At 38.6% G+C, this 25,697-nt stretch overlaps 3 protein-coding genes across 3 annotated transcripts in view; 2 read left to right on the plus strand and 1 right to left on the minus strand.

Moving 5' to 3' along the window:
* Positions 1–11,261, minus strand: part of LOC103504855 (meiosis regulator and mRNA stability factor 1) — a 20,753-nt gene extending 9,492 nt beyond the window's left edge. Inside the window, 12 exon segments of the mRNA XM_026820285.1 lie at positions 152–271; positions 595–801; positions 1,919–2,079; positions 2,082–2,387; positions 3,097–3,183; positions 3,250–3,292; positions 6,225–6,397; positions 8,019–8,145; positions 8,948–9,108; positions 9,873–10,016; positions 10,567–10,890; positions 11,170–11,261. Of these exon segments, the coding sequence (XP_026676086.1) occupies positions 152–271; positions 595–801; positions 1,919–2,079; positions 2,082–2,387; positions 3,097–3,183; positions 3,250–3,292; positions 6,225–6,397; positions 8,019–8,145; positions 8,948–9,108; positions 9,873–10,016; positions 10,567–10,872 (1,835 nt within the window). The 5' untranslated portion in view covers positions 10,873–10,890; positions 11,170–11,261.
* A 92-nt stretch (positions 11,262–11,353) lies between these two features.
* Positions 11,354–12,275, plus strand: LOC113465621. Its single transcript, XM_026820286.1, has 2 exons — positions 11,354–11,547; positions 11,759–12,275. The coding sequence occupies exons 1-2, from the start codon at positions 11,354–11,356 to the stop codon at positions 12,273–12,275; spliced, it is 711 nt and encodes a 236-aa protein (XP_026676087.1).
* A 2,219-nt stretch (positions 12,276–14,494) lies between these two features.
* Positions 14,495–25,633, plus strand: LOC103504856. Its single transcript, XM_026820287.1, has 10 exons — positions 14,495–14,988; positions 19,117–19,341; positions 19,801–19,947; positions 20,600–20,774; positions 21,712–21,821; positions 22,241–22,290; positions 22,525–22,723; positions 24,264–24,457; positions 25,060–25,314; positions 25,522–25,633. Exons 1-10 carry the CDS (start codon positions 14,639–14,641, stop codon positions 25,623–25,625), a joined length of 1,809 nt encoding a protein of 602 aa, XP_026676088.1. The 5' UTR covers positions 14,495–14,638; the 3' UTR covers positions 25,626–25,633.
* Positions 25,634–25,697: the final 64 nt, after the last annotated feature.

Here is a 25,697-nt window from a genome sequence, read left to right on the forward strand (position 1 = left end):
AAAAAAAACTACTCCCACTACTCCGACTACTACTACATTGAGGTTAGTGAGAGATTTTTTTTTAATATTATTATTTTTTTTTCATAAACTTTTCAAATATTAAGAAGTATTTCAAAAGCCATTTCATTTCCTTTCTCTGTTAAAATCTTACCTGATAAGGGCAGGACTATGGTAGGGGGTACCAGAGTGTGAATATGAAATGGAGATACGCTTGAATCCAATCTTCTTCCGATGTAGTTGAGATATGGCTACTTGAGCATCTTGAGCAGATCTAAAAACATAACAATAGGGACAGGAATTAGAACCTTGTTATTATTAGAGAAAAGTTTTAGAATGTTGCTAAACTAAGTGAATTTGGTTTGCATCACTTTTTGTGATTACTTAAATACATAGTGCACTTTGCAGCGGCTGAAAGCCGTATTTATTTTCGACTTGATGAGAACAAAAGTGGCCAAAGGATGAAATGACCCCTTATTATACAATTATCTTTGGAGAAAACCCTCCGCTCTAATTAATTTTCTTTGAGTAAAGGCTTTGCTTTGTCTCATTTTAATTATTATTTAATAAATAATATTTATTTTAATAAAAGCTTACCTTAGCTTAACAGCAGCAGCCAGGGTTCCGTCGCTCTGAGTAAACACAGACACATGTACACCACACGTTACATGTTCAGAGAAGCATGCTCCCAGTATTCTCTTCAGATCGCCAGGTTCTATATTCTGATCTAGATTAGTCACGTGTAGTTCTACAGGGGAAGATGATGAGTGAGGCCCGCCGACTGTTGAGATAGGATGGAAATATCTGCGACAAGAAAACAATATTGTTTTTAATAATATATTGCTTTTTCAGGGTTTATACTCTTTTCCCGGAATGAAATTCCTTGACTTTTCCAGAGAAATTCCATGAGTTTTCCGGAAAATTAGGGGGCGCAGGTACTTAAAAATCAGTAAGATTACCCCTTCTTTTAAACTGAGATAGGATGGAAATATCTGCGACAAGAAAACAAGATTGTTTTAAAAAATATTGCTTTTTCAGGGTTTATACGCTTTTCCCGGAATGAAATTCCATGACTTTTCCAGAGAAATTCCATGAGTTTTCCGGAAAATTAGGGGGCGCAGGTACTTAAAAATCAGTAAGATTACCCCTTCTTTTAAATAAAGTATGCAATATGCAGAGCGTCGAGGACTGTGAGGGGGAATTCGCCGCAGGCCGTTTTTCGGAAAAACTTGATATTTAATTTGAACATTTTTAATTTTTGACCGGGTGGCAAATTCCATAAATTTTCCTGTTTTTTCAAGATGTACGAAAGACAATAAGACCTTGTTATACAATTCGTTGTCTTACTAACTTACAAACAAAATAAGGTCTTAAGGTTCCGAAATCGAAGAGAGGAAGACAGGTTGTCGAAAAACAAACCTTATATGTTATATGTTATATGTTTTTAGAATAAAGTTAGACTTCAGGCGCGCTACCTTTCAAACTAACGAGGTTGGCCACCAGAGAGTAACCCAAGTACAAACGCATTTTTGATTCCTAATGAAGGGAATCGAACCCAGGTCCTTCTGCTTACCTCTCATTAAGTATGGAACTATTCTGTCCCGAGCTCCCATTACTCGTGTTCAACACGTTACTGCCGCTCTTTTCCTGTTTTTCAAGATGTATGATAGCTTATTGTCTATACAATTCGTTATCTTACTAACTTACAAACAAAATGAGGTCTTAAGGTTCCGAAATCGAAGAGAGAAAGTCAGTTGTCGAAAAACAAACCTTATATGTTATAAATATGTTTTTAGAATAAAGTTAGACTTCAGGCGCGCTACCTTCCAACCTAACGAGGTTGGCCACCAGAGAGTAACCCAAGTACAAACGCATTTTTGATTCCTAATGACGGGAATCGAACCCAGGTCCTTCTGCTTACCTCTCATTAAGTATGGAACTATTCTGTCCCGAGCTCCCATTACTTGTGTTCAACACGTTACTGCCGCTATTAGATTGAGGTATATTGACTATGGGCGGGGGCGGAATGGACGTGTTAATACTGAACACAAAGTTGGGTGGCAGAGGGGAGGATCGTTTGAGGAAGAACTATTCTGTCCCGAGCTCCCATTACTCGTGTTCAACACGTTACTGCCGCTATTAGACTGAGGTATATTGACTATGGGCGGGGGCGGAATGGACGTGTTAATACTGAACACAAAGTTGGGTGGCAGAGGGGAGGATCGTTTGAGGATTGTAATTGGCTGAGAGGATGCGGTGTTGCCGGATGTACTGGACTTGCAGTAGTGTCCGACGTTGCCGTTTGGTGCAGTGTTAGCGCCTAATACAGGACGACCCCCTGTCCCCCCTCCTACACCGCGGTGATAGTTTTGAAAGGAAGACTTGTTGTTCTGAAACACATGGGAAATAAAATATTTTTAATCATACAATGTGTTTCAATCTTCAAATTTACACATCGATATTTTTGTTAAGTTTAGACGACGATATTCTCGCAGAGGAGTCTGTACTCTGTAGTTTTGATGGATCCTATAATTCTTCAATTTATTGTATACCTACCTACGTAGGTTATCGGTAAAAATGAGGGAAATAAAATATTTGTAATCATACAATGTGTTTCAATCTTCAAATTTACACATCGACATTGTTCAAACTTCACAATTGCGTAATCGACGTCAAAATCGACTTACTTACACGTTAAGTTTAGACGACGATATTCTCCCAGAGGAGTCTGTACTCTGTAGTTTCGATGGATCCTATAATTCTTCAATTTATTGTATACCTACCTACGTAGGTTATCGGTAAAAATGAGTAAACCATTTCGATTCAAATTCGGGACAACTGGGGAGCTAATTTGAATTCCAGAAAGAAAGGAAGACAATAAAACACACTAATCATACCAAAGGGAGGCAGAAAGCATCGTAAAGAAAACGATACATAATATATATTTGATTTGAAATCAGGATTTGTGTAGGCCTGTAAATATCAATTTTTAAATCCCTGAGAAAATGAGATAGGTATTCAATTCAAGCCTTGAAATAAGGAGGGAGGAAGAGAGAAAGAAAGGGGGGAGAGAGAGAGAGAAAGTAGTGGAGCACTTACCTGACTATGCCACAGTTGAAAGTTGGCCGTCGGATCCTGAATGTTCTCCTGATTATTATTATTATTCTGATAGCCACCCCCTTGAAACTTTGTTTACAGACATGGGGAAAAAAGGGGGTACTTAGATAGAAATAGTTTTATCGGTTTGAAAGCCTTGCTACCAAACACAGGCTCCTGGTCTATTCTCTTCTGACACCTGGGAACAGAACACAGCAAACGGGGTTAGTTGAAGAAAAAGAAACAAAGATCAGGTGAAAAAAAAAGGAATTTAGAAAAAAATCGTCATTTTCATTTCGTAGCAATGACACAACTGCTACATTATACTCGAGTGGTCTGTGACTCTGTGTCGTAGCATGCTCATTTTGTAGCATGTATCTCATTAGATGGACTTTTTTTTTACCTATCTTTTAACTTTCAAGTTCTTTTGTTCGACTTTTGTAAGTAAAAACGACAGAGGTCTTGTCATCCCGAAATCGAAGAGAGAACAAACACAGAATGGGAGAAGAGAAAGCTAACCGCTCCGAGAACGAACAACGAACCTCATCTGTTTACAACAAAGGATAAAGTTCACCTCGACCGTGAATCGAACCCGCACCCCTGCGCTTACAAAGCAGACGTTATACTCGAGTGGTCTGTGTCGTAGCATGCTCATTTTGTAGCATGTATCTCATTACTCATTAGATAGACTTTTTTTACCTATCTTTTAACTTTCAAGTTCTTTTGTTCGACTTTTGTAAGTAAAAACGACAGAGGTCTTGTCATCCTGAAATCGAAGAGAGAAGAAACAAACCCAGAATGGGAGAAGAGAAAGCTAACCGCTCCGAGAACCAACAACGAACCTCATCTGTTTACAACAAAGGATAAAGTTCACCTCGACCGTGAATCGAACCCGCACCCCTGCGCTTACAAAGCAGACGCTCTACTCTCCTAGGTAACCAGGCTGGCAAGAGAAGACACTAAGCTCACCTCGAATGACTATGATTAACATGAGTATTGTAATAATTGCGTAGATTAAAGCCACAATTATCAGGATAATAATACTTGGCTGCAAACATGACGTGAAGTGATTCGAACACACACGAACCAATATCATACACGATAAGAAATATAGGTGAAAAGAGAGCCGGAAGACAGAATGAAAGAAAACACGAAAATATTCGAACACGAAAAAATATCAATGCGTTAAAACTAAGTAAGATTTAAATAAAATTCTTTAAACGACAAACACTTAAAATTAAACTGGTATAACTCGAGCTTCTTTTATAAAGAACGCAACATAAGATCAATTAAGTACGAAAAGTCCTTTTTATCAATCAGAAAAACACAAAATCAGGTAATTTTGCACAAAAATTAAATCAAACGAGAGACGAAATTTTAAATTGGAATAAAAAAACATAAAATTTCCAACGTGCTAAAATAAAATTTACTTAGAACATTCAGAACACATAAGTATTAATCATGTAAAGAACGCAACATAAGATTAATCAAGTACGAACTTTTTTTAATGATAAAACACAAAATCGGGTAATTTTGCACAAAAATTAAATCAAACGAGAGACGAATTTTTAAATTGGAATAAAGAAACATAAAATTTCCAACGTGCTAAAATAAAATTTACTTTGAACATTCAGAACACATAAGTATTAATCATGTACATTTAGTATGTATTGTGAAAAGAAAAATAGATGAGATTCAAACCCAATCGAACTGTCTATGACTTGAAATTGAAACTAAATCGAAGCCTCTTCGGTGTCAATGTATTTAATGAGAGTTAGGAGCTGGAGCTGTCATTTCAACCAACTCTTTGGGTAATTGTCTACACTAAGCTGAGAGCACTCCGAAATGGTCAACAGCACGTATTGTTCCAAACGGTCACCCGTCCGGATACCAACCACACACGACGTTGCTTAACTTCGGTGGGTTTGGGAATGGGTGTATTTTTGATACCATCGACACCATACTTTAGCCCCTCGTTATGTACATGGAATATGGCCTAGGGTACCTACTAACAGACACTCACATCTAATCCCAATGTTATTTTGGATTTTATACACAATGTTATTTTATGACTAGAGGTATTATCGAAGCCTCTTCGGTGTCAATGTATTTAATGAGAGTTAGGAGCTGGAGCTGGCATTTCAACCAACTCCTTGGGTAATTGTCTACACTAAGCTGAGAGGACTCCGAAATGGTCAACAGCACGTATTGTTCCAAACGGTCACCCGTCCGGATACCAACCACACACGACGTTGCTTAACTTCGGTGGGTTTGGGAATGGGTGTATTTTTGATATCATCGACACCATACTTTAGCCCCTCGTTATGTACATGGAATATGGCCTAGGCCTAGGGTACCTACTAACAGACACTCACATCTAATCCCAATGTTATTTTGGATTTTATACACAATGTTATTTTATGACTAGAGGTATATGTACAGGGAATTTGGCCTAGGATACCTACTAACATGCACTCAGATCTAATCCCAATGTTATTTTGGATTTTATACACAATGTTATTTTATGACTAGAGGTAGTGAAGAGGTATCTCTTGATGAATGAGTTTACATTGGTACAGGTAATGGTTTAGTCAGAACAAGGGTTACAAAGTTAAAGCTCTTTGTAACACGGGATATAGATAGGGCTTAACACTCATGATAACAGGGGCGATTACCAATGATAAACGTGCTCGAGGAGAGGGTTTTTTTTTTCCAAGTTAGATTTGGATTGCGAATATTTTAATTTAAAGGGGTTGTTTTGTTATTTTCTCATGTTGACCTAACACATATTTCACGTGCTTATCCGTTCTGAACGTTGGCGATCGAACAACCATGAATTCGAAAAATAGCCTCTCAAATCTTATGAAGGACGTACTACGGGATGCTACGACACAGAGATTCCAAAACAGCGCGGCGATGAAATGATAAAACACACTGAAATAGACATAAAAGATGAAGGAAGGGAAAACCCCCTTACCTGAGAGCAAACTCATAGTTGGGAAAGCGTATGGTTGTAGTATAATCTATACTACGGGATGCTACGACACAGAGATTCCAAAACAGCGCGGCGATGAAAGGATAAAACACACTAAAATAGACATAAAAGATGAAGGAAGGGAAAACCCCCTTACCTGAGAGCAAACTCATAGTTGGGAAAGCGTATGGTTGTAGTATAATCTGATATAACTCCTACACGACCTCCACAATTCTCAGACAATCGCTTCAGTCTATTGCGGATACGTGAATGATCCATGCCTGCTGGTAGCCCCGTGACTAGAACCTCAGCCGGCCCTGATGCTGTCACCTGAAATACAAACCAAACCCACAGGGGAGGAAATTACTTGAAACTTTGTTTACAGACATGGGGAAAAAAGGGGGTACTTAGATAGAAATAGTTTTATCGGTTTGAAAGCTGTCAAATAGTTTCAACCTTTATATTCTTACAAATTTCCATGAGTGAATTTCATTCAACATGCATAGGTACAAAATTTTTGAAGGAAAAAAAAAATAGATAGTAAAAAAAGTGTTTTACTCCTTTGTTTCATGCTGTCCCATTAGAAACTGGCAAATTGGCACAGTCTAGAGCTGCACACAGGCCTGGAAGAACCATTTCTGAATACAAGCAGTTCCAGTTTTTACAGGGACAGCATGCAATGCTAGAGTGTGACCTGAGTCTCTCATAAAAAAATATCTACTGGCCCAGTGATAATTTCTCAAAATCTGATCTTATACAAAACATGAACATAGGTACCTACTGCAGACACTCTTGATAGTGCAGCCAAATCACCTAAGTAACAAAGTAAAATATTTACAAACAGAAGATTTCATAAATTTATCTATCTTGAAATTATTGTGAACTTTGTTCTCTCTGTTTTAAATAATTGTTTAGAAGATCAAATATGTTTGATTATAGTGTGATATGAATAATCTGAATGTTAGATAATCCTCAAGAGAAAGCCATGTATGTGACAAGATTTGAATAGGTCATGTAAGTGTGAAATTATTCTGGACATGACCACATAAGCTTGTCATTAAATGGAAATTTAACTTTGAGAATGCTGCTGATGAGCTTTTTGATATTAATTGTCAAATCACCCAATTAATTTTGCATCATCACTAAAGCAGCTCATTGATGTTGCACAAGCATTACAAAGAAACATGACCACATAAGCTTGTCATTAAATGGAAATTTAACTTTGAGAATGCTGCTGATAAGCTTTTTGATATTAATTGTCAAATCACCCAATTAATTTTGCATCATCACTAAAGCAGCTCATTGATGTTGCACAAGCATTACAAAGAACTTTGTAACCGTAGACTTATCCAAGGATCATGTGGCTTTAAAGCCAAGGAAGAATCTAAACATATAGGGCAATATTGTTCACTAGAAGTTTTTCCTCGACGAGAAAAGAGACAATTATCATAAGAAATAAGAGCAACAGGAAAACGGTTATCTCATCTGAAGATTTATCTGGAATCTGGATAAGAGAGAGTAGGTACAGGTACCTAGGTAGGTACTTGACTTGGGTAAACTCAACAATTTCGATGTCATTTTTTCAGTCATTTCTGGAGGTTTTGTGACAAATTATACTTACAAGAGTAAATTAGACAGTAATACTTACAAGGAATAAAAGACAGAGCTTTTTTGTTCTCAAAAAACAAAAGAGAAAATTTGATAAAATACTAGACCCCTTCAGTGATGATGTCAGAAAACAAGATGGCGTCAAGTGCGTAGAGTAAACAAACATTTGTTTTCATCTGCGTGCCTGTGTTAATTATGGAGTTATAAAGGCTCAACATGTTCTGTAATCAACACACCTTGAGATGATAATTTGTCTGAGGCTCACAATGTTTTTATTTGCATCAGCTCCTTACAATCATGTGATGATGCTTTGGTATTTACACACAAAATAATTTTCGCTTACCTTGCATGTAGTACCGCGCAGAGGTAGGTTAGAGACTAGAGCAGTATAATCATGATGTTCGCTAGCACATAGGATAAGACTATCTGAACATCGGTCGTTATGAAGCAGAATCACATGCATCTTCTTTCTGTAAGCAATCAAACAGGAAACTAGTTTAGTAAAGAGCTACACGCCAAGAGAAAACTTCTACTACTGACCCTAATCTTAGGGTCAGTAGTAGAAGTACTTCGTAATAGATTCTGTGATCATAGGAAATTTTACTTACGAGTAACTACTTCATTGGCCTCACGAGACTAAGTGAGTAGAAAAAAAACTTCTACTCTGTCGGAAATTGAACCTGGGACTTTGTCAATAAATTATTGATTGTTTGTCAATAAATTATTGATTAGCTATAATTGCAAGCCTTGTCAATAAATTATTGATTGTTTCTCTCCCTCAATTGAGGTCAGTAAAAATGAGCTGGAAAAATTAAAATGGGCAGAAAATAATACAAGGACAGCTTAAGTACTTAGTTAGCTTGGAAAATAGACAAGGGCCAAGTCGCGGGTTTGATTACCGCCTCGGGCGAACTTTATCCTAAACAGATATGGTTCGTTCTCGGAACGGCTTGCTTTCTCCTATCCTGTCATGTGTTTTTGTTTTGATTTTCTATCAAGTCAAGAGAAGTTCGAGGCTCGTTTTGTTTTTCATTTTTGAGTGAAATTTCAATCGACAAACGACAGTAAGAACTCCGTAGTTACAGTTCCGTCTATCAAATAATAGGTATGTTCCCGACATTGCTTAACCTACCTGTGTCTAAGATCAGACAGATCAGCAGCAAAATTAACATCTCCTGAGATCAGAATAATAGCATGACAGTAAGAACTCCGTAGTTACAGTTCCGTCTATCAAATAATAGGTTCGAATGTTCCCGACATTGCTTAACCTACCTGTGTCTAAGATCAGACAGATCAGCAGCAAAATTAACATCTCCTGAGATCAGAATAATGGCAGCTGGTGCAGCATGAATATCTGCAAACCTCCTTATGGATTGACGTAGCTTAGCATCAGCCGCATTCTTACAAGTCGAACTCACATGTATAAGATTAACCTGGGGGTGAAATGATCAAATGGAGTGAATTTTAAGTAAAAAAAAAAAAAGAGTTAAAAACTGTAAAGCCACTGTAGCTATAACTGCTAAGGTTTTTAGTAATGAGCGTTTTACTCTCCATTTGACATGAGTTGAAAACTGTAAAGCCACTGTAGCTATAACTGCTAAGGTTTTTAGTAATGAGCGTTTTACTCTCCATTTGACATCAAGTTAAAAGAGTTGAAAACTGTAAAGCCACTGTAGCTATAACTGCTAAGGTTTTTAGTAATGAGCGTTTTACTCTCCATTTGACATCAAGTTAACTGATACATCACATTAGCCTCCCAGGGCTTGAGTGGGCAGGGAAAAGACAGCAGCAAGTAACAGATGGTCACCCATCATGATACCAACCACCTAAACGTAGCTTAACTTTGGTGATCTATTGGGATCAAGTGCATTCAATGCATCACCACTGGCTGGATGCACTTGTGTTGTCAAGACTAGGAGCATCCAGAGAAAGGCCCATACTAACCTGAGCATCATTAAGCTCTTGAATGATTTGAGCATTTTCTTTCTTCACATCACACACGACTACTCCCAGGGCTTGAGTGGGCAGGGAAAAGACAGCAGCAAGTAACAGATGGTCACCCATCATGATACCAACCACCTAAACGTAGCTTAACTTTGGTGATCTATTGGGATCAAATGCATTCAATGCATCACCACTGGCTGGATGCACTTGTGTTGTCAAGACTAGGGGCATCCAGAGAAAGGCCCATACTAACCTGAGCATCATTAAGCTCTTGAATGATTTGAGCATTTTCTTTCTTCACATCACACACGACTACAAATTCCACTTCTCTGTAGCCGTCAAAGAAATTGTCTCGAATACTTTGAGCAACTGAGAGAGCAGATCTACCTCTAGGAATCTGAAAATTAACAAATTATTTAATTAATGAGGTCCTTATTAAATAACATATTTAGATAAATATCATCATAATTAAATGACAAGTTGATCTGTCCTCAGGATAAAGGTTGACTGAAAACAAAATCAGCTAATATTATTTGGTATTTTGAAGCCTGCACATTGACAAACATTTCTTTAGGAAATAGGGAGGTTTTTCTTAAATTTGACTTCATAAAGTGATATGAATGTACTTACAGGAGAAAACAAAGGACTTTAGGTATTTTGAAGCCTGCACATTGACAACCATTTCTTTAGGAAATAGGGAGGTTTTTCTTAAATTTGACTTCATAAAGTGATATGAATGTACTTACAGGAGAAAACAAAGGACTTTAAAAATGTTCAATGAAATTTGTGGAAGAATATTCTACTGTCGAAGAATACACTAACTTACTTGACAATTTTCAATGTCCCAGAATACCCCGATGGGTGGCAGTGAAGTAGGTACAGGTACACTATTGGATACTTTACGAAAAGTTCAATGAAATTTGTGGAAGAATATTTCACTAACTTACTTGACAATTTTCAATGTCCCAGAATACCCCGATGGGTGGCAGTGAAGTAGGTACAGGTACACTATTGGATACTTTACTAATCTTAGACCGACTACCATTGCCTGTGGTGGCAGCGTAGTCATCTGCACTTGTGTCAGAGTTTGTTTCCACATCAGACGTACTCATCACGTTGGGAGATGATAGGACAGGCACCGGTTTTATGGCAGGTGGCGGTGGAAATTTGAATGTGCTCACTGATGTGGTGACAGTGTTTGGTGCTTGACTTAGACTAGTATCACAAGGTAATAGAGACTCGGTTGCCAACATGGTACCTAGAATTTGGACCTGGAAATGAAGAGAGAATTAAAATATGTACATACCTACATGTTAAATGGAGAAAAAATTGAACACTAAACAGGAATTGCTAGTATTTTATTTTATTTTTTTTTTCTTTTTGTTGGGTTGTTCTTTGTTCTATACAGACACTATTAGACTTTCAAAATCCCATCCAACTCAATTGACAAAGGAAAAAGACAATTGACAAAGGACATACAAGTCAAATGTTAACACCTGCAAATTTAAAGACATTGAGGTACCTACCTACCTACTCAAATATTGCATTACACTTTTTGTTCATAAATATGAATTATGAATTGTAGTTATAAAATACAATGGAGATGAACAAATCATCAATTATTCCTGAAACAGACAACAGAAAACAAAGAAATGAGCAAAGTTGGCAGGATTTAATGAAAAAATGGAGGGTACTCCTTGAAACTTAAACCCAGAAACCTTCCCCTGGCCCTGTATGCAAGATATCTTGCAAAGATGTAGCACCAAGGAAGCTATCTTAGATGCTTTGGCGCTTTCAAACGAAGATATTTTGTCAATTGCAGAGAAGACCAAAGGACAAAGAGATAACCCCTTGTGGTTCCAAATGAAATTTGGCAGACTGACTGCCAGCAATTTTGGTTCTGTAATTTCAGCCATGAATAAAAACAGGTAAGAAACTTGATTCTCACTATAGAAAACTTGTAAAAAGAGTCTCTTGACTTATATTCTGATACATATTATGATGCATACTAGAGATTAATGCACACCTTTCTTTCTAATCTGCTTTCAGTCTCAAGTTTCCAAAGTCCCATATATTCTGATACATATTATGATGCATACTAGAGATTAATGCACACCTTTCTTTCTAATCTGCTTTCAGTCTCAAGTTTCCAAAGTCCCTATTCTCCAAATTGCTGGGTGGTGGCATGTCCCTGGACAATGTCAAAAGCATTCAATATGGCATAACCCACGAGGCTGATGCCATTATTGCCTTTGAAAAGAAGAAGAATTTGAAAGTGGTGTCAACTGGGTTATGGCTGGAACCCTCAGGCTTGTTGGGGGCATCACCTGATGGTCTTGTTGGGGATGACGCCATCATTGAAGTGAAATGCCCCTACAAGCATAGGAACAGCACCCTAGAAGAAGTGCTTGCAGACAAATCATACTGCCTCATCCAAGATGATGAGGGAGAATATGATATTGATGATAATCACCCTTATTATCATCAAATACAGGGACAGCTACATTTAGCAAACAGGTCCCTATGCTATTTCCTTGTTTGGGCGCCAAAATTTTCCATCATCATGGTAATCCCTAAGGATGATGAGTGGGGGGTTAATTTAATTAGATTGCGGCAGTTTCATATGGACCATTTGCTTCCTAAATTAATGGGATGAACTATGTGTTTAGATATTTATTTAAAATATGTTTTATTTTGTCATTTGTAAAATTTGCTTAACTTAAAGTGTATGTAAATAAAATTCCAAAATTTTCCATCATCATGGTAATCCCTAAGGATGATGAGTGGGGGGTTAATTTAATCAGATTGCAGCAGTTTCATATGGACCATTTGCTTCCTAAATTAATGGATTGAACTATGTGTTTAGATATTTATTTAAAATATGTTTTATTTTGTCATTTGTAAAATTTGCTTAACTTAAAGTGTATGTAAATAAAATTGTACATTATTAGTGCCTGTAAAAAGTGTTGCCACGATAACTGTAATATTATAATAGGTATAGGTATGTAGGTTTCCTGTTATTTATCTTTATTGTTGTATATTACATTATTTGTGTTGGTTCAGAAACAGAGAGAGGGACAGAGGACCTTGCCAATCCTCCTTCCCTTCTATGTTTATTGTTTCCGTTCTTTCCTTATTTATAAGCTTTATAAGATTAAGTAAACTTTACCCAAAACAGAGGGGGGCAGAGGACCGGGCGCCAATCTTCTTCCCCTTTGCCTGCTACTTGGAAAGTATTTATTTGTTATTATTGACCATTAGGCCATTTTCCTACTTTGTATTTTGTATTTATTTGTATTTTTGTATTTGTATATTAGTATTTATTTGTAAAAACATTGACATGATTGTAAATATGAACACTCTTGAAAGCAGAGAAAGGGACGGAGGACTTTGCCAACCCTCCTTCCCTATGCCTGTGGGAAAGAATGTTCAATGTGATATAATTAAACGAATGTATAAATGAAGAGGCAGATCTGACTATATGTATATCTGTATGCTAGAGATGTCTGTGAGATGAACTGCAATCACCCACGGAGGTATAACTATAATACTCATTATAACTTATACCTCAGTGGTGGATATAATATGAAAAAATTCAAAACTGATAGAAATTTGAAGGGATTCATCTCCCTAATCCTCAATAAATAATGATATAACAAAAGTAACAAACTGAAATTAGTACAGTTGAGCTTCACTCTTCCGTACTAGGTAACCTCTCTGGAGTTTATTGCAGTTCCCAGAGTGGAGTATTTACCATTTGCGAGGGGTTAAGTTTTAGTGGGTCAGTTTTCTTAACCAAGAGCGTCACTGCTCTAGATACAAACTAAATCCCACACTCCTGGACTCCTAGGCGGGAGGTGCAGGTCTGATAGCGCGTGTCCTGGTGTACTATATGTACTCCATGAGGCATGTTCTCGGGCTTGGACTTCTTGTCTATTGTGTTCCAGGTTAAGCGTTTCCTTGGAAATTTTTTTCCCCTCTAAAAAAAAAAAAAAACAAAGTCTATGTTAAGAGCCCTTTTATTTACAACATTGCCAGCCTAGTTAGTTAGTTTAGTTGGTAGTGCGTCTGCCTTGTAAGCGCTAGGCCGCGGGTTCTATTCCCGCCCAGGGCGGATTTTATCCTGATGGGATAATGTTCGTTCTCGGAACGGCTGGCTTTCTCCTATCCTGTCTCGGGACGATGGGACCATAACAGTTACAGTTCCCTCTGTCAAACCTCTTCAAGAAAATAATGATAATAATAAAAAATATATACAACATTAAAAAATATCATCATGGTAATCCGAGTGGGGGGTAAATTTAATTAGGTTGCGTCAGTTTCATATTGACCATTTGCTTCCTAAACTAATGGGATGAACTGAAATGAATAAACAATGTGCTTAGATTTTAGATATTCATTTAAGATATCATGTTTTATTTTGTCATTTGTAAAATTTGCTTGACTTAAAGTGTATGTAAATAAAGTTGTACATTATTAGAGTATGTATTTAAGATATCATGTTTTATTTTGTCATTAGTAAAATTTGCTTGACTTAAAGTGTATGTAAATAAAGTTGTACATTATTAGAGTATGTAAAGAGTCCATTTATTTAACATGTAACCAGCGGATCAACCAATGGTGACCGTCCAATGAACTTGGTTTATTTTTTTGATGATCTCTTTTGATTGGTCGTGGATCAACCAATGGTGACCGTCCAATGAACTTGGTTTATTTTTTTGATGATCTCTTTTGATTGGTCGATTCCCAGTTTTGATGTCAGAGAAAAATGCGCAAGGGTTTTCCATTTTCTGATGCAGTATGCGCAGGATTACGTCACATGCACCCCCCCTCTTCACCCCTCCCCCCACCTACGTTTGGATTGTGGGTAAACAATCCATTTGAGTGCCTGCCTGTGTGTGTTTTTGTTTTGATTTTCTATCAAGTCAAGAGAAGTTCGAGGCCCGTTTTGTTTTTCATTTTTGAGTGAAATTTCAATCGACAAAAGCCCAAATTATTGGGTAGGTTTCGATTCAAGTGATGTCTGTTCACTCAGGATCGAACGAGAGTGACGCTTGGGCATTATTAGCTCTGAAATCCACATCGCCAAGTCCATCTAAAATACAATGGAAGTCAGGGACCGCTATCGCCAAACTACAAGGTCGCGAGTTCGAATACATGGTGCGACAAAAACGTATTACCATCGGCCGAAATAGTTCTAGGGGGGATGTCGATGTTAATATGGGACTTTCAAGTTTTATATCAAGACGGCACATTGAAATTTTCTTCGAACACCCAAACTTTTTCATGACATGCAACGGAAAAAATGGAGTATTTGTGGACGGCGTGTTCCAAAGAAAAGGTGCACCAGCACTTCAGTTGCCGAAATCGTGAGTACTAATCCTGCTCATTCTCTTCTAGATATCTTCTATTATCTTTTCCAACGCCATAACGACCTATAAAATGATTATTTCCTGTAGAAAAGTCCTGAGGAAGATGAACTTGTTTTGTTTGTTTTGAAAATAGAACTCTGCCTTGTTTACCAACTTTGCATGGGCTAGAACACAGGCTCAATACAAATGACCCCTCTAGGCGAACATACCCATACATTATCTAAATATTTGTACTAAATATTTTCTTCTTATTTATTTTATCTCCTATCACTTTTCTACCTTTTTCATGTATTTTTAAAAGATCTTATTGCATGGCAGTAAAACAATTTCATGCCTTACAGACATATTGAATTCTAACCTTGCTTATTTTTTCCAATAACCTTGAGGTTAGGTATATTTTAGCTGATGACTTGCTTTGATTTTGTTCCCTTCTCCATGCATGTAATGTGGAATTGATTTGAAGTATTTCATTGCATTACATTGTACACTGGGTATCAAATGTCTAATTCTAATTAATTGTGGAGTTATAAAGGCTCAACATGTTCTGTAATCAACACACCTCGAGATGATAATTTTGTCTGAGGCTCACAATGTTTTTATTTGCATCAGCTCCTTACAATCATGTGATGATGCTTTGGTATTTACACACAAAATAATTTTCACATGTTTGTCACTACAACTCTCATTTTGCTCCAATTAGGTAATTACAATTATCAAAGTTGGAATTATTTTTGTATACACACAATATGTACCTGATTCACACAATTTAACACATTTCAGTAATTTAAGTACCTACTTACTTTTGTTCTATGTTGAAGTTCAAAGGATTTCTGTTTAGGTAAAAGACCGACCCGGGCGGGAATCGAACACGCGACCCATCTCTCACAAGGCAGGGGCGCTACCTTTCAAGATTTACGCTAAAAGCCCACTCCAAGGCTTAAGTGTAGTGGCAAACAGCCCTAAAGGATGGGTTAAGCTTCTACGAATCTACCCTCTAAGATAACTAGCCTGGCGTTTCCCCTCTTCAATCACCTTTTTCCTTTGTTTTGGTTCTGTTTAGGTAAAACACCGACCCGGGCGGGAATCGAACACGCGACCCATCTCTCACAAGGCAGGCGCGCTACCTTTCAAGATTTACGCTAAAAGCCCACGCCAAGGCTTAAGTGTAGTGGCAAACAGCCTTAAAGGATGGGTTAAGCTTCTACGAATCTACCCTCTAAGATAACTAGCCTGGCGTTTCCCCTCTTCAATCACCTTTTTCCTTTGTTTTTCAGAACTCGATACGTCACAATTTATCGCTGAACCGATACTTCATCAAGGTGCCCAGGTCTCAGGAGGAACCCGGCAAGGGATCATTCTGGCGTATAGACCCGGGGTCAGAACATAAACTTATAGAGCAAGCCTTCAGGAGGCGAAGACAGCGAGGTGTACCTTGCTTCCGTGCACCATTCGGTCTATCATCTAGGTGAGTACTATACTTGTATTGAATAGTACCTTGCTTCCGTGCACCATTCGGTCATGATACTAGGTGAGTACTATACTTGTATTGAATAGTACCTTGCTTCCGTGCACCATTCGGTCTATCATCTAGGTGAGTACTATACTTTTGTATTGAATAGTACCTTGCTTCCGTGCACCATTCGGTCTATCATCTAGGTGAGTACTATACTTGTATTGAATAGTACCTTGCTTCCGTGCACCATTCGGTCTATCATCTAGGTGAGTACTATACTTGTACTAGCTGAATTCCGTCGCTTCGCTCCGGAATCCTGCTAGTTCATCCCGAGGCATGGCCAAACTTGTGGAAAAGGCATGGCCGAACTTATAGCCAAACTTTTACAATATCTCTAACCGTTTAGTAGATATAGCTAAAAACCGCCATTAAACGGTCAAAAACCGCCAAAAAGCGGTCAAAATACCGTCAACCGCAGCAACTATCTCAACTAAACGTTTTGAGTTGCATCCTTGTCACATTTGTGAACTACATACCAAATTAAATTTCAGGGTGTGTTTATGAACAGGGCTGAGATGAGCTCGGACGACGTGAGATAGCTGTCCCGGCGGCAATTTTTAAAGTTGACCTAATACCCATTTCACGTGCTTATCCGTTCTGAATGTTGGCGATCGAACAACCATGAATTCGAAAAATAGCCTCTCAAATCTTATGAAGGACATACTAACGGATGCTACGACACAGAGATTCCAAAACAGCGCGGCAATGAAATGATAAAACACACTAAAATAGACATAAAAGATGAAGGGAAAACCCCCTTACCCAAAAAGCGGTCAAAATACCGTCAACCGCAGCAACTATCTCAACTAAACGTTTTGAGTTGCATCCTTGTCACATTTGTGAACTACATACCAAATTAAATTTCAAGTCTCTATCTCATACCGTTCCCGATATATTGTTAAATTACACCGAAAACAGCCAAAAAAGCGGTAACATGCCGTCAACCGTTGCACCGATCTTAACCAAAAGTTTCGTGTCGCATCCTTGAAAAAAATCTGAAATAATAAACGCAGGAAAAGTTTTGCTGGGCTCAAAGTGTGTTCCCCGTGTTAAATGCGCCTGTGGGCAGAGCCCATAGCAACTTTTGCCCAATTTCAGATTTTTCCCTTTACTTACTCATCAAGACCTACCATCCTGCCAAATTTCAACATCGGGAAGTGCTTAATAATTTTGATGAGTGAGTGAGTCAGTCTTAAAATAAGCGATTTTCTAGGCCCCTTTTCTACCCCTTCCTTTAAGACTAAAACTTCGGAATTTCGCAGGCATAATAAGCAAGTATAGCTTAACATATGGTCAAAATTTCGTAACAAAACGTGCAAAATTACCGGAGTTATGATAGGGATAAAAATGGCTCGAAATGTTTCGTGTAATATACACACTGGCGTGCTGAGGCCGGAACTTGACCTGGCGCACTACCGTGCGCCTAGACTATAAATTACATATGTACCTACCTGATTCCAAGATTAGTATAGACTATATGAGACCAAAGTAAATGTCTGCCAGCCTAGTTAGCTTGCTTCGTGGCTCGTCTGCCTTGTAAGCGCCAGGTTGTGGGTTCGATTCCCGGGGCGGATTTTATCATGAACAGAAGAAATTCTCGTTTTTCAGAAAGGTTTGTTCTCGTTTTTCTCCTAGGAAAAGACCTTAGCAGTCAAGGTGCCACACATAGTCGACGGCCGTCGATCGATATTCGGAACTGGATTGACCTCGACTGGCACATCTACACTACCTCGACAACATATGTAGATTCAAATCCTTGATCAACGCGACGCAACGGCCGGTCGACTATGTTTGGACACACCTTTACAGTTCCCTCTATCAAACCTCTGAGTGAATGGATCTTATTCTTATAATATAAGATTGAATAGTACCTTGCTTCCGTGCACCATTCGGTCTATCATCTAGGTGAGTACTATACTTGTATTGAATAGTACCTTGCTTCCGTGCAGGGAACTCCAACTGCTACGATCTTATCGTGCCGAAATCGTAGAGCGAAAGCCAACCGTTCCGAGAACGAACATTTTCCCATCAGGATAAAATTCGCCCCCGGCCGAAATCGAATCCGTGGTCTAGCCCTTACAAGGCAGACGCGCTACCAACCAAGCTAACTAGGCTGGCAGATATATAGATGGGTTTGTGTTCCTCTGGTTTCAGGTGTACCCTTCGCTTCCCGAGTACGAATATTCGTCTCCAGTTTCAATCTCTGGTGAACGAGTCAGACCCTGACTGACACATCTACACTACCTCGACAACATATGTATGTAGATTCAAATCCTTGATCAACGCGACGCAACGGCCGGTCGACTATGTTTGGACACACCTTTACAGTTCCCTCTATCAAACCTCTTTGAAAAAAGTATCTATTTTTATTGATTTTTTTTTTAAAGAGTTTTGACAGAGGGAACTCCAACTGCTACGATCTTATCGTGCCGAAATCGTAGAGCGAAAGCCAACCGTTCCGAGAACGAACATTTTCCCATCAGGATAAAATTCGCCCCCGGCCGAAATCGAATCCGCGGTCTAGCACTTACAAGGCAGACGCGCTACCAAGCAAGCTAACTAGGCTGGCAGATATATAGATGGGTTTAATACATGTGTTCCTCTGGTTTCAGGTGTACCCTTCGCTTCCCGAGTACGAATATTCGTCTCCAGTTTCAATCTCTGGTGAACGAGTCAGACCCGGCTCCTACAGGTCAGTCAGTGAGTTCCAGTGGTGTAGGAGTGATGGGGAACCCGGCCACATCCTCTCTGCTACCTCCACTGAGGATTAATATACCGGACCATCCTCATACAGAGATCAGTAGCAGTCCCTTCCCATCACCTACCGGCACTATCAGGTGAGACATATACTTATTATAAAATTAGACTTTAATGCATTTTTTATCCTATTTATTTAAAATTTAATTTAACAAGTCCCTCATGTACTATTATTCTCATCTACTTGTCATTATTTTGGTAATGCCACCAGTGGTCTTCTTCTTGCAGTGTTACCCGGTTTGGATGTTGGCTATTATTACTTTGTTGGCGGCTGCCCGGAACAGTTGGATTGGTGTTTCAGCCAGTATCCAGGGGGAATTATTGCTTAAAAAAAAAAAGTTTTCAGCAATGAGATTCTTCTTCTGCCTGGGCCTCTTACCCCATGGACTTTGCCCTGGAGAATCTTTTGCAGGAGCAAAAATTTAACTAAATTTCCACCCAAGACATTTTACTGTGGCCATACTCTCAAGTCTCACATATTATGAGATAACATGAGCCCCTCCTTTCTAACATTCTTCCTCTCTGTTTTATCTCCCCAGTGCTGCAAACTCTTGTCCTACAAGTCCGCGAGGTCTGCACAACCGACGCAATGTGAGTGCAGACCTCCACATGGCTGCACACTATGCTGCAGCTCATACCAATGTTGTCAATCATGTTACTGTAGTCACCTCTCACGATGAGAACAGGTAAGGCAACACTGTATTTTAAATTGATTTTTACATTCCTTATCTTATAGTTGCTCCTTATCTTCCTTATCTCCTTATCGTCCTTATCTTATAGTACATGCAGGAAAGTATTTTCTTAAGGATTGAGATGGCAAATTCCCACTTTTCATTTCGATTTATTTTCTTCACAGAATTATCATCATGGTCTTGGGAAAGTATTTTCTTAAGGATTGAGATGGCAAATTCCCACTTTTCATTTCGATTTATTTTCTTCACAGAATTATCATCATGGTCTTGAGGCAAGTATTTTCTTAAGTAAGGATTGAGATGGCAAATTCCCACTTTTCATTTCGATTTATTTTCTTCACAGAATTATCATCATGGTCTTGTTTGTAAGTGGTGTTACTTATAGTCCTTATCTTATAGTACATGCAGGAAAGTATTTTCTTAAGGATGGAGATGGCAAATTCCCACTTTTCATTTCGATTTATTTTCTTCACAGAATTATCATCATGGTCTTGTTTGTAAGTGGTGTTTTTAAATGTTTTTCTTTTGTACCTATAATACCTACTTGTACAACTGAATTTTCGTGAAAACCGAAGTTTGAGTGCATAGTTATTTGTTGAATCAGTTTTGAGTTCTAATCATGCTTTGTATTTTGTTTTCTCATCAGACAAGAATTCCTGATAGCAAATGACGAGAGTCCTGACTCCTCTCACAACGGCTCCATACTGAGCCCTCCCCCTGCCCCCGTCACCAAATCTTACCGCTCCTCTAATGGCCCCTCTCAGTCCCAGCTACACCAGGCTGTCGACTCCATTATTACCAGTCCCTACAGTCCACCAAAGGTAAGGGGGGGAAAAAATCAAAATCTAATCTTGAATTTATTTGTGAGCCTTTCCACAACTTTTGTGAATATCACAGCATTACTAACATAATGTACTAAGTGCTTCCTTTGTAATCAATTTCCATATTTCAATAATCTTTTACACTTGTAATACCGCCACTGGTCGCTACTCGATTGAAGTAGTTACTCAATTGTCCTCACAAGGCTGAGTGCACCACGCAATCCAAGCATAGGGCCGAAAGCAAGTGCTTCCTTTGTAATCAATTTCCATATTTCAATAATCTTTTACACTTGTAATGCCGCCACTGGTCGCTACTCGATTGAAGTAGTTACTCAATTGTCCTCACAAGGCTGAGTGCACCACGCAATCCAAGCATAGGGCCGAAAAAAGTTCGAAGCCCGGACCTCCGGTTTGAAAGCCTCGTGTGATATCCACTCGGTCACAGAGCTCTGTACATTGGGCCTGATTGTGCCCTCTGGGTCCCATAGTTCACATACACAGCCGCCACTGGTCGCTACTCGATGGAAGTAGTTACTCAATTGTCCTCACAAGGCTGAGTGCACCACGCAATCCAAGCATAGGGCCGAAAAAAGTTCGAACCCCGGACCTCCGGTGTGAAAGCCTCGTGTGATATCCACTCGGTCACGGAGCTCTGTACATTGGGCCTGATTGTGCCCTCTGGGTCCCATAGTTCACATACACATAGGTAATTACTACAATTTGATTTCAGATGTCGCAGCGGAGGTCTTATCGTTCCGAATTCCAAGAGAGTAGGAGGACAGGATAGGAGAAAAGCAGCCTTCCGAGATCGGACCTATCAGTTTAGGATAAAGTTCGCTCCGGGCTGAAATCATACACTCGACCTACATAGTACTCTATTGTTTCCATAGATTTTGCTACCCAAATAGCTTTTATAATTACTACAATTTGATTTCAGATGTCCCTGTCCATATCTCAGGATGACTCGAAGCCCCCCTACTCATACGCTCAGCTCATCGTACAAGCTGTAGCCTCGGCCCATGATAAGCAACTCACATTGAGTGGCATCTACTCCTAATAGCTTTTTCATTGTTATGATGAAAATGAATTTCATCATCCTCAACTAATTTGAAACTCGTTGTGTTTAATATTTCAGATGTAATTTGTTTCCCGTGACAATTGTAACCTAAATCAAATTCTGTACATACAGTCCTTCAATCCTCTCTGTAGAGGATATCTCTGGTATGGTACAGTGTTGCCATTGTATCTAGTATGGTACAGTGTTGCCATGGTCTCTGATATGGTACAGTGTTGCCATGGTCTCTAGTATGGTACAGTGTTGCCACGCGTCTCTCCCTCATGCTGTGCTACTTTCAGATGTCCTTGTCCATATCTCAGGATGACTCCAAGCCCCCCTACTCATACGCTCAGCTCATCGTACAAGCTGTAGCCTCGGCCCATGATAAGCAACTCACATTGAGTGGCATCTACTCCTTCATTACCAAGAACTATCCCTACTATAGAACCGCAGACAAGGGCTGGCAGGTAAACTATACCTACTTAGACACTACCTCAGTGGTCGCCTGGTAATCAGGAGGTCGCAGGTTCTGTTTGGGTTATTTGGTGTTTATTATTTGATAGAAGATATTGGAATGATGTTCGGACTTTAACAAAGGTCAATACTAGTGTTGGAGTGATGTTTGGCTTGATAGCATAGTTATTATTATTATTGGTGTTGTATTAATGTTTTGTTTTGTGTTGTTCAGGTGAGGAGGAGTTGGTGGTGGAGGAAGAGGAGCCCCCTATGAAGTCACTACTAATGGGAGAGGTCTGACCTCGAGTACAGATGAGAATACATACATAGTGTCTACCAGTGATTATCATGATGAAGAAGAAGAGGAGTTGATAAGTTCCACTAGTCTGAGTAACCAGGCCCCTGTAATAGTACAACCTGTGTTTAGCAACTACTCGTGAGTATTTTATATCCAATATTGATTTTTGAGAAAAAATTATCAGGGCATAAGGTTTACAATAGGGCTGCCTGGAAGGGACTGATAGGAAACGCCTACCCTATTTACTTAAGTAGGAAAAGTCTAGGAAGAAGAAGAATATCACCACTGGTCGGTACTCGATTAAAGTAGCTACTCAATTGTCCTCACGAGGCTGAGTGCGCTCATTATTCCAACTACAGAGCTACAGAGCCGAAAAAACTGTGACTCTCCCAGGAATTGAAATTGGGGCCCCTGGTGCTTAAGAACTGTCATTTATTGTGTTTAGTTTTTCACTTAATTAAGTGTACCGCCAAGTCAAGAAAGATTGACCGTGCTACTAGGAATTGAAAAATGTTTCAAAGAAAGCCTAGTGTTTTAATTTATTTTTAATGAAAAACAGTTTTACGCAAATTTATTTTTCCCGAGTTAGTTTTGACTTCCAAAATTTTTGAGAAAAATTTATCAGGGCATAAGATTTACAATAGGGCTGCCTGGAAGGGAGTGATTGATAAGAAACGCCTACCCTATTTAAGTAGGAAAAGTCTAGGAAGAAGAACTCGATTAAAGTAGCTACTCAATTGTCCTCACGAGGCTGAGTGCACTCATTATTCCAACTACAGAGCCGAAAAAACTGTGACTCTCCCAGGAATTGAAATTGGGGCCCCTGGTGCTTAATAACTGTCATTTATTGTGTTTAGTTTTTCACTTAATGAAGTGCACTGCCAAGTCAAGAAAGATTGACCGTGCTACTAGGAATTGAAAACTGCTTCAAAGAAAGCCTAGTGTTTTAATTTATTTTTAATGAAAAACAGTTTTACGCAAATTTATTTTTCCCGAGTTAGTTTTGACTTCCAAATTTGTTTTTCCCAAGTTAGTTTTGACTTCCATGTGTGATAGCCAAGTTATTGAATATTATTGATGATGTATTTTGTTTCAGTGGTTCCTACAGCACCACAACGTACAAACAATACCAGGAACTATATCCAATATTAATTTTTGAGAAAAATTTATCAGGGCATAAGATTTACAATAGGGCTGCCTGGAAGGGACTGATAAGAAACGCTTACCCTATTTACTTAAGGAGGAAAAGTCTAGGAAGAAGAAGAAGAAGAAGAATATCACCACTGGTTGGTACTCGATTAAAGTAGCTACTCAATTGTCCTCACGAGGCTGAGTGCACTCATTATTCCAACTACAGAGTCGAAAAAACTGTGACTCTTCCAGGAATTGAAATTGGGGCCCCTGGTGCTTAAGAACTGTCATTTATTGTGTTTAGTTTTTCACTTAATGAAGTGCACTGCCAAGTCAAGAAAGATTGACCGTGCTACTAGGAATTGAAAACTGCTTCAAAGAAAGCCTAGTGTTTAAATTTATTTTTAATGAAAAACAGTTTTACGCAAATTTATTTTTCCCGAGTTAGTTTTGACTTCCATATTAATTTGTTTTTCCCAAGTTAGTTTTGACTTCCATGTGTGATAGCCAGGTTATTGAATATTATTGATGATGTATTTTGTTTCAGTGGTTCCTACAGCACCACAACGTACAAACAATACCAGGAAGATGATTTGGAAGAAGAAATCATAGACTCTCAATCTCAACCTCACCACCATCAAATAATCAAAGAAGAAATAGTAGAATCATCAACATCATCATCCAATATCATCATTGAGAATATATCCGATGTGATAACTCAATCCTCTCATATGAACAATGGTAAGTCACTGGGAATATTATGCTCCCAATCCAATATCATCATTGAGAATATATCCGATGTGATAACTCAATCCTCTCATATGAACAATGGTAAGTCACTGGGATCACAATCCAATATCATCATTGAGAATATATCCGATGTGATAACTCAATCCTCTCATATGAACAATGGTAAGTCACTGGGAATATTATGCTCCTTCTTCAGTGGAACCTTTCAATTTATTGCTCTTTCAATGCCTTAGAGCCCAACTAGACTGCTAGAGTGATTCCTTAAGTTTAGTCTTGACGTAAAACTGGACATAAATATTTGATGATTAAATTAATTAATTATTTATCATCTATCAACTGCAACGCTCCTTCTTCAATGGAACCTTTCAATTTATTACTCTAATTTTTCTTTCAATGCCTTAGAGACCAACTATACTGCTAGAGTGATTCCTTAAGTTTAGTCTTGACGTAAAACTGGACATAAATATTTGATGATTAAATCAATTAATTATTTATCATCTATCAACTGCAAAAAAGGCTAATTGATTTCAGTGGGTTGATTTGAATTAATTGAATTTCGTCGTTTGACTCAGGTGGTGTATTATTTGTTGCAGGACTGTTGTCACCCAAACATCACAGTTACGAGACAGGAGGAGGAGGAGGTTTAGTGGAAGAGGACCCAAGTACGCAACATACTGAAGAGGAAACTGTGTATGAAGAGACGGTGATAGAGAATGGGGGACCAGGAGCTAACAGTAGCACAGACGAGAATATGCAACACCATGAGTTCTCTGTAGATGAGTTTGGTACAGAGGTGATGACGTCACATCCTGGTGTAGAAGAACATGAGGAGATCATTATGGAGATAGGTAAGCATGTATAAGTGATGACGTCACAACCTACATACTGTATTTGAATTAGGTTATTTGGTGTTTATTATTTCATAGAAGATATTGGAATGATGTTCAGACTTTAACAAAGGTCAATACTAGTGTTGGAGTGATCTTTGGCTTGATAGCATAGTTATTTGTTATTATTATTGGTGTTGTATTAATGTTTTGTTTTGTGTTGTTCAGGTGAGGAGGAGTTGGTGGTGGAGGAAGAGGAGCCCCCTATGAAGAAGGGACGTATGGAATATTTGACCATCCATGGAGACAGCAATACAAATCAACACTCGTAATATTATAGGTCAGTATCCGACTATCCGCCAAAAAATTGATTTTTTCTTTCTTGCAGTGCAGTTTTGATAGAG

The sequence above is a fragment of the Diaphorina citri genome, unplaced genomic scaffold (genome assembly GCF_000475195.1).
Source record: "Diaphorina citri unplaced genomic scaffold, Diaci psyllid genome assembly version 1.1 scaffold135, whole genome shotgun sequence".
In the NCBI taxonomy this organism is placed as follows: Eukaryota; Metazoa; Arthropoda; class Insecta; order Hemiptera; family Psyllidae; genus Diaphorina; species Diaphorina citri.

Excerpts from the sequence above, each read along its gene's own strand:
- LOC103504856 (XM_026820287.1), top strand. The coding sequence starts at position 14,639 with ATGTCTGTTCACTCAGGATCGAACGAGAGTGACGCTTGGGCATTATTA. Across the intron at positions 22,291-22,524 it reads CTATAGAACCGCAGACAAGG|GAGGAGTTGGTGGTGGAGGA; the intron begins GCTGGCAGGTAA and ends TGTTCAGGTGAG. Across the intron at positions 24,458-25,059 it reads ATCCTCTCATATGAACAATG|GACTGTTGTCACCCAAACAT; the intron begins GTAAGTCACTGG and ends TATTTGTTGCAG.
- LOC113465621 (XM_026820286.1), top strand. The coding sequence starts at position 11,354 with ATGCAAGATATCTTGCAAAGATGTAGCACCAAGGAAGCTATCTTAGAT. Across the intron at positions 11,548-11,758 it reads TCAGCCATGAATAAAAACAG|TCTCAAGTTTCCAAAGTCCC; the intron begins GTAAGAAACTTG and ends ATCTGCTTTCAG.